The sequence below is a fragment of the Carcharodon carcharias genome, chromosome 2 (assembly GCF_017639515.1).
Source record: "Carcharodon carcharias isolate sCarCar2 chromosome 2, sCarCar2.pri, whole genome shotgun sequence".
Taxonomy (NCBI): domain Eukaryota; kingdom Metazoa; phylum Chordata; class Chondrichthyes; order Lamniformes; family Lamnidae; genus Carcharodon; species Carcharodon carcharias.
The window spans coordinates 89,666,699-89,674,764 of NC_054468.1; the positions used below are offsets into that span (position 1 = coordinate 89,666,699).

General features: G+C 44.3%; 1 protein-coding gene across 2 annotated transcripts in view; it reads left to right on the forward strand.

Annotated features, from left to right (window-relative positions):
- gpc5b (glypican 5b) overlaps positions 1-6,760 on the forward strand; it is a 575,096-nt gene extending 568,336 nt beyond the window's left edge. For both annotated transcript variants that reach the window (XM_041178181.1, XM_041178189.1), the window contains one exon: positions 5,887-6,760. In XM_041178181.1, the coding sequence (XP_041034115.1) occupies positions 5,887-6,080 (194 nt within the window). In that variant the 3' untranslated portion in view covers positions 6,081-6,760. The remainder of the gene's footprint in view (positions 1-5,886) is intronic.
- Positions 6,761-8,066: the final 1,306 nt, after the last annotated feature.

The window sequence follows — 8,066 nt, forward strand, 5'->3', positions numbered from 1 at the left end:
TCCGTCATCTTTGGTGTCAAGAAATTTCACCAGTCTGTACATGGCCACCATTTTACAATCGTTTCAGACCACAAACCATTGTGAGGATTGTTTAGTGAGGCCAAGGCCATACCACCCATAGCCTCAGCAAGAATACAATGATGGGCTTTAATTCCGGCAGCATGCAAATACACTTTTGCGCATAGGCCTGGCAATCAAATTGCAAATGCCGATACCCTTAGTTGTTTACCTTTACAAGAAAATGATGAGCACGTCCCAGTTCCACAGGAACTTGTTTTACTGTTAAACTTCTTAGATTCCTTGCCGGTATGTGCTCGACAGATCCAAGACTGGACTAGACGAGACCCAGTCCTATCTCAAGTACGAGAACAAGTGCTGCAGGGTTGGTCACAGGAGCCCGTATCTGATTAAATGAAACCATACTTCAAAAGAAGACATGAAATAACCAGCCAGGATGGCATCTTATTGTTGGGAGCACAAGTGATAGTTCCTCCAAAGGGAAGGGAATCACTTTAAATTGAACTACACAGTGCCCATCCAGGAATTTCCCGAATGAAGACCATAGCATGCAGCTATCTATGGTGGCCTGGGATGGATGGCGAAATAGAGAATTTAGTATAGTACTGTGTGCAATGTCAACAACTGCAAAAGTTGCCAGCGACATCTCTGTTATACCCATGGGCATGGCCAGGTAGACCTTGGGTGCAGTTACACATTGACTACGTTGGACCTTTCCTGGGAACAATGTTTCTGCTCATTGTCGAGTCACATTCAAAATGGTTGGACGTATATGAGGTGAAGCCACCAATGTCAGCCGCTACAACTGAAAACTACATCAAAGTTTTGCTATTCACGGACTACCAGAACTAGTTGTTTCCGATAACGGCACGGCATTTACAAGCGCTTATTTTCAACGGTTTATCAGCCTCAACAGTATAACTCACGTGAAAACTGCACCGTAACACCCTTCCTCGAATGGACTGGCTGAAAGGGCAGTTCAAACATTCAAGGCAGGCACAATAAAGCTAACTGGTGATTCCTTGCAATCAAGTTAGCATGCTTTCTTTTTCAATACAGGACTACCCCTCATACAACAACAGGTATCACACCTGCGAAGTTATTGTTGAAACGCTGTCTCAGGATGAGATTGAGCTTAATAATGCCGAATTTAGAGGAGAAGGTGGAAAGGAGTGAGGGGAGCCAGAAAACTAGACATAACTGGCATAGTTGCGAGAGGAAATTTACTGTGGAAGAGCTGGTACACATGAAGAACTTCGGGGAAGGACCAACGTGGTTACTGGGTGAACAAAGTGCGGTGACTGGACCTCTATCTTACCACATGTAGGTGGAAGGCCGGATCATCTGTAAACATGTGAACCATTTAAGGAAAAGAGAGATTTGGTTCCACCAGTGATCATGACCAGTTCTGCATTTCCTGTTGAGGACACTGAACCCAGGTCAGACCTGTCTGATGTTCCTGTAAGAGTTGAGGATACAGAACTACAAGTGCCCACTGAAGCACCTGATGTTCAGGCAACTCCAGAAAAGGAGGTTCCTGACAAAGAATCTGAAGCTGTGGAGCTGTGACATTCCACACATACCAGGAAACCACCTGAAAGACTAAACTTGTAAATTCCTTATGCAGTGTAAATACTTTGTTGTCTTGAAAAATATGTACTTGTAAATATAATATGTATAGCCGAGTTATAGGGGAGTATTGTAGTAATTATGGTTTTATTTAGTGTGTAATGTACCTTTAAGAATAATACTTGTTAGGCAAGGTCACATGACCTATAGTACCCAATAGGCAAGTAGCGCGGGCTACCTCAGCATTCAGAGATAGAATTGAAAGCGCACGTGTAGTCGCTGCTGAGCATATTGTAAATAAACTTAAGTTTTCCACCCAAGAAGTATCTGCAGACACTTATCTATCATTAAGAGTACAACTTGGCCTCCCAACAACAATTATGCTTTTTATTCCTTTAGCCCAGACTACACAATGAGTCAGTGTCCTTGTCAACCACTTAAAAAAATCTTGGCAATGACAAGGATAACAGCACGACAAACTGAAGGAATAGCTTGGAATTGAGCAGTTAAGGCTTAGGCAAGAGAGTGCAACACGTTGCAACAGGGTGGATAACTTGGTTAAAGCCAGTACAGGCTGAATCCTTCAATCCTCTGCCTTCAATTACAGTGCAGCACAACAGCGTATATTTAAATAGGTTATCAAGGGTCATTTAGGCTTGTTACCAAGCCAATTCACTGTGATAATATACTTCCCAGATCATAAAATGTTTGGTGTGAGCAGTCAGGCAGGAATGGACAGCACGATTTTTTAACTACATTCATCAAAGGCTGGGAGGGAAGTGAGGGGGGAGGTCGATTTTTGGGGTCTGCCCTTTGTGGCTTGGGGTCGGTCCATCTAAGATGAAACCGCCCTACCCTTTCTTCTTGAACACCCTCAGCCTTAAGCCCAACCTACCCAATGATCCCTCCACCCCCTAACCTGGCCCCCTACCTTCCCAAGACTACAGACATATCAGCTTTGGGGATCCATGGGCCTTCTTCCTCCTTCTCTTGCAGTCCCGGCAGTGCACTGTCTGGACTGATGGAGCTGCCGGGCAATCCGATTAGCCGGCAACTCCAGAGGACGGGACTTCCTCCCCATTGAGGGGGGCAGAAGTCCCACCTGACCCTTGTTAAGCCCGCCTGCAGTGCGTTATGGCTGCAGGAAAGGCCGTCATGGAGCGGGTCGGCTCCATGCAGGCATTGCACCTGGGGGGGTGGGGCGGGGGTGGGGTGGGGCGAACCATTCCCTCCCCCTGTCCATAATATTCAGCCCATGTATGCTTCCTCTCTATTTGCGTCTTTTTTTCTGTCTGCTTGTCTCCCTCTGCCTCATTGTTGTTTGGAAGTAATTGGTGGATGGTCAGTTGCAAATTGAAGTGCTCAAGGATTGATTGTTATCATTGGTTGCGGTACATCGCATGGAGGAGCAGGCACAGGTTGGGCTTTCATTTAATGTTTGTTTTATGTTTTTGGTTATCAAGTTCCTTTTGTCCGGCGAACTTGAGCTGCACGTTTGATATTAACATATTAGTTGGTACTTGAAACAATGTAGGCAGAGAGACCAATTAACTGAACAAACACTGATGGTTTATTGGAACGAAGAACAGAACACTAACACCATGTGTGCTTCTTCAATCACCTCCAGCTCTAGACTTACAGTTACCCAAGTAGCCTGCACTATATAGCGATTGGTTGATACAGTCACATGCTCAACTAACTCTCTTAAAAGTACGTAGAACTCCACTTTACCACAGTTTGATACAACTGAGTGGCTTGCTAGGCAGTTAAGACTTAGCCATGTTAGTGTAAGACTGGAACCATCATGCATGGACCAGTTAAGGATGGCAGGTTTCCTTCCCTTAAATGTATTGGTGAGCCAGTTAGGTTTAGAAGGTTTGGAGTTTAGAAGAGTAAGAGGTGACTTAATTGAAACACATAAGATCCTGAGGGGTCTTGATTGGGAGGATGTGGAAAGGATGTTTCCTCTTGTGGGAGAACCTAAAACTAGTGGGTCACTGGTTGAAAATAAGGGGTTGTCTATTTAAGGCAGAGGTGAGGAGAATTTTTTTCTCTGAGGTTTTTGAGTCTTTGGAACTCTCTTCCTCAAAAGACAGTGGAAGTAGAGTCTTTGAATATTTTTAAGGCAGAGCTGGATAGATTCTTGATAAGCAATGGGGTGAAAGGTTATCGGGGGTAGGCAGGAATGTGGGGTTGAGGTTACAATCAGATCATCCATGATCTTATTGAATGGTGGAACAGGCTTGAGGGACCGAGTGGCCTATTCCTGCTCCTAATTCGTATGTTTAGGACAATCTGACATCTTCACAGTTACTTTTACAACATGGTGTATTGATATAACATTTTAAAAGTAGCCCAAGGCTCTTCACAGGAAGGTAATAAGATAAGAAAAATTGACACTGAACAAAAAAAGGTTATATTAGGACAGGTGACCAAATGCTTGGTCAAAGAGATTAGAATTTAGCAATGTTTTAAAGAAAGAGAGGGAGCTGGAGAGGCGAAGAGGTTCAAGGTGGGAATCCCAGAATTGACACAGCTGAAGGTACAGCCATCAATGATTGAGTGAAGGATGTACAAGAACTAGAGGAACATAGAGTTGTTGGAGGGTTGTAGAGTTGGAGGAGATTACAGAGAAAGGGAGAGGTGGGGCCATCAAGGGATTTGAACGTGAGAATGAGAATTTTAAAATTGAGGTGTTGGTGGACTGAGTATTAATATAAGTCAGTGGGCAAGGGGGCGATGAGTGAACATGACTTAGTATGAGTCAGAGTACGGGCCATAGAGCTTTGCAAGGCCACAGGAGAATGGAGGATGGAAGATGGGAAGCAGGCCAGGAGAGCTTTGGAATAGTTAAGTCTAGAGGCAACAAAAAGAATGAGGGTTTCAGCAGCAGATAAATGGAGACAGAGGTGGAGACAGGTAATATTACAGGGGTGGAAGTAGGTGGACTTAGTAGTGGAGAAGAATATAGAGCTGCAAGTTCAGCTCTGGGTCAAATAGACAGAGAGGTTGTCAACTGTCTGCTTCAGCCTGAGGCAGTGGTCAGGGGGTGGGATGGAGTTTGTCGCTTAGGGATATTACCAGTATTTTTATTTCCAATTTTTAAAAAAACAGAATTCAAATTCTCAAATTGCAGTAATGGGATTGGAATTCCAGTTCCCTGGACTATTAATGCCTGTATGGAGCCTACCTAATAATGCCCTGCTCTTCATGTGACCAGCCTCTCTACTACTATATTACCCCTCAGTAAGATAAATTATAATTACAGCTTGAGCTGAATTAAATTTTCTTTATACTTCACCATCACATCATAGTTCACAACTTTGGTTAGGGTTTTTTAAGTCACACTGTAGCACAGTGGAAGGATTTGAACAGAGCGTCTTGGAGAGATATGAAGTCTGAGCCCATGTCTATGGAAAGGATCGCTGAGACACAGCATGTAAACTGGGGTATGAAGTTGGTGGCAAGCTGGAACCATGAGTTGCTACAGAGCTGACCTTGTGGGATTGGGAAGAGAAGGCATTCCTGGAAATGTATCAGTTTCAGGGGGATCAAGATGTGTGAGGCCATGAAAAGTGGTGAGTTATTGAACCAAAGACACCACCAAAACCTTAAGATCCACAGGGCTGTTGGTATTGCCCTCTTTGACAAGCCTTTCCACTCCTAATTGCTATCCTCTGACCCCCTGCTGAATGCAAGGTGAGGGCAGGGTTGGTGTGTGGCAGTGATACTCCCATTGTGGAATAGCTTCCTAACATGCACAAGTGAAGAAAGTGTTAATTCCAAATTAATTGTGTTTAATTTTATGCAGGTGGTGGACATTTACTGGGGTTTCGCTTGAACATTTATAAAGAGATACTTATTGAAACTGTGGTTGAGTAAGGAGGTATATGCTTGTAATGTTTAACTCTGTAAATAAATGTAAGACTAAGTAAAGATTGGCTCTAGTACTATCCTCTGCCATGGCTGCTGGAGAGCGACAGAAAGGATGACAGGGTTAGGAGGGCACAAGGGGCCCTTGAAACCAACTGCTAGCTTAAGCCAGGGACCTTTACAATAGGAGAGGAGCAAATAAGAAGGTGCAGAAGGAATTCTTTGCAGCCATGCAGGTGTGGTGCTATTGGCTAACATTAGTATTGATGCATTATAAGTATTGGCTATTATGGTTACGAGTTGGCAAGTTTATTCATAGGGTTTTCATACAAACTATTCTGTCACAGTCCAACACAGAAGTTAGCACATTCCCATTAAATGAGCCACTCTCTAATTATCCATTTTTTGTCTCTCTCCTCTCCTCAGATGCACCAGAAGACCGGTGGGCGAAGAACAACATTTTCCCAGCGGTGGCCCCCACTCTGAAGGGAGCAAAGGTGGCCTCCACGAGCTCCACCTCCGACACCGGGAGCAAGCCAGGAGCAGCGCCCAATCACTGCAGCCTGTCCTCCGTTGCCACGGTCACAATACTGGGGCTGCTGTGTCATTGGTTGTTATAGTTGTGATGCATTGTGGGTGCCCTTGCCCGCTGTTATTTATCCTGTACTACAACTGTCACACAGCTTTTTTCTTTGTTGGAGGCCAAGTGATGCTTTAGGGTCTGTGTTCTTGTAATATAGATGAGAGCTGCAATATACTATAGCAAACTATTATTCTAGAAGGGTTTTGTTTAAACAAAATGAATCATGTGAAAAAATGTACATAGTTTGTAAAAAAAAAAGGCAGTGGATTTAGAGGTAATGGAACTGCCCAAGATACAAATAGTCTATCCCTTTCAGCATGAGTTCTGTGTACAGATGTCCTTTCCCCTTGGATTCATTTCTAAGTAACTTCAGTGTGCTTCTTACACTGAGGCATAATATAACTTGTTGTTTTGCAGCTTGCTCCTTTAATTGTCTTACCCTTATCAATTTGACTGCCTTGGTGAGCAGATGTGTTTCATAGGCCAGGGAAGCCCCAGCTTTGATCCCCAGATGGGATAGCCATTTGGGGTATCATTACTGATCTCATTACTTCTGGGCCTAGGAAGGGATGGGGGAAATCAGCCAGGGTCTCCTAACAGTGACTGCCGCTGGAAAATGTATGTGTGTGTACTGGCCACAAGGGCGAGCAGATCCAGCGATAACTGTGACAATTGAGCTCAATTAATCTTGATTTTATCAGAGGGGCCCCCGAACCCAATCTCTGCACAAGGGATGGGGGGGTGGGGGGGGGGAATGCGGGGGTGCATTGGCATGGTAAACAGCACCCCACTCCCACCCCTCCCCACCCCCCTGTTTTGCCACCAAGGTTAGAGTCACAATGATTCACATCTGCCTAATTGGCTTGCAGTTGCTGAATGGCTGCTGCTTAAGTGAGGTAGCCTCTCCTGTAGATTGAACCGTGCACATGAATGTTAAGAAATGAAGGGTAGAAAAAGTGGGAGATACCTTTCCTTTAATGACATGGTTTTTGGTGAGTGGAGAGGCTTTTGTTTATTTACAATGAAGCTTTAAACAATTGCTCGATCTGAAGTTCAAATTTCCCGAAAACCATTTCCTGTCTCCAACTGGATTCTGGGATCTAATGGTAAGTAGGATTGGGTGTACCAATTGAGAGGTATCTATGTTGAAAGCAAACATTGGTTTTCTTTGTAACCGGAACCTGTCCTTAAGGAAATTGAGACTGGTTCTGTGTTGCATAAGGAATGGAATGGGAGATGTTTGTAATCCACTCATATAATCCTCCTTACTGTGTGAACAGCTAACCCTCATCCAGCACCAACAAAAACGGATTATCTGGTCATTTAACTCATTGCTGTTTGTGGGATCTTCTTGTGCTGCTGTCTGGGTTTGCCGCACTGTGCCACCCTCTCCCAGCACCTCAAACTGGGAATCTCCGAGGGTTACTTTGTCTTTTTATCCACAGCCGATCTGATCCACCTGCAGCCTACCGACATCTGAAAACCCAAGCTTGCTTGTCAGCTAATCACTGCTGGATTTTTTTCTTTTGGAAGTGATGTAAAACCAAGGCCCCAACAGCCCTCTCAGTGGACATGAAAGATCCTAAAGTGCGGGGGAGTTCTCCTCACTATATCCTGGCCAACATTTCTCCTTCAATCAACATCACTAAAACCAGATTCTTTGATCTTCTAGCTCATTGCTGTTTGTGGGATCTTGCTGTGTGCAAATCAGCTGTCATGCTTCCTAACATTACAACAGTGACTACGCTTCAAAGTGCTTCATTGGGTGTAGTGCACTTTGGGATTCCCTGAGATCATGAAAGGTGCAATATAAAAGTAAGTTTCTTCTCTGTCTTTGATTTGTCCCTTCTATATATAGCCTATTATCTGGAAGACTGTCAGTTTACATTTCAAATGCTGCTCAACGACAGTAATCTTCAAAGTTTATCTGCGTTACTTGGGAACATATGCACTGCAGATGGCTGGTGGGAGGCCTCTCTGCTCGCAACCCTCTCTCTTCCCATCTCTCGACCTGTTTCATCTA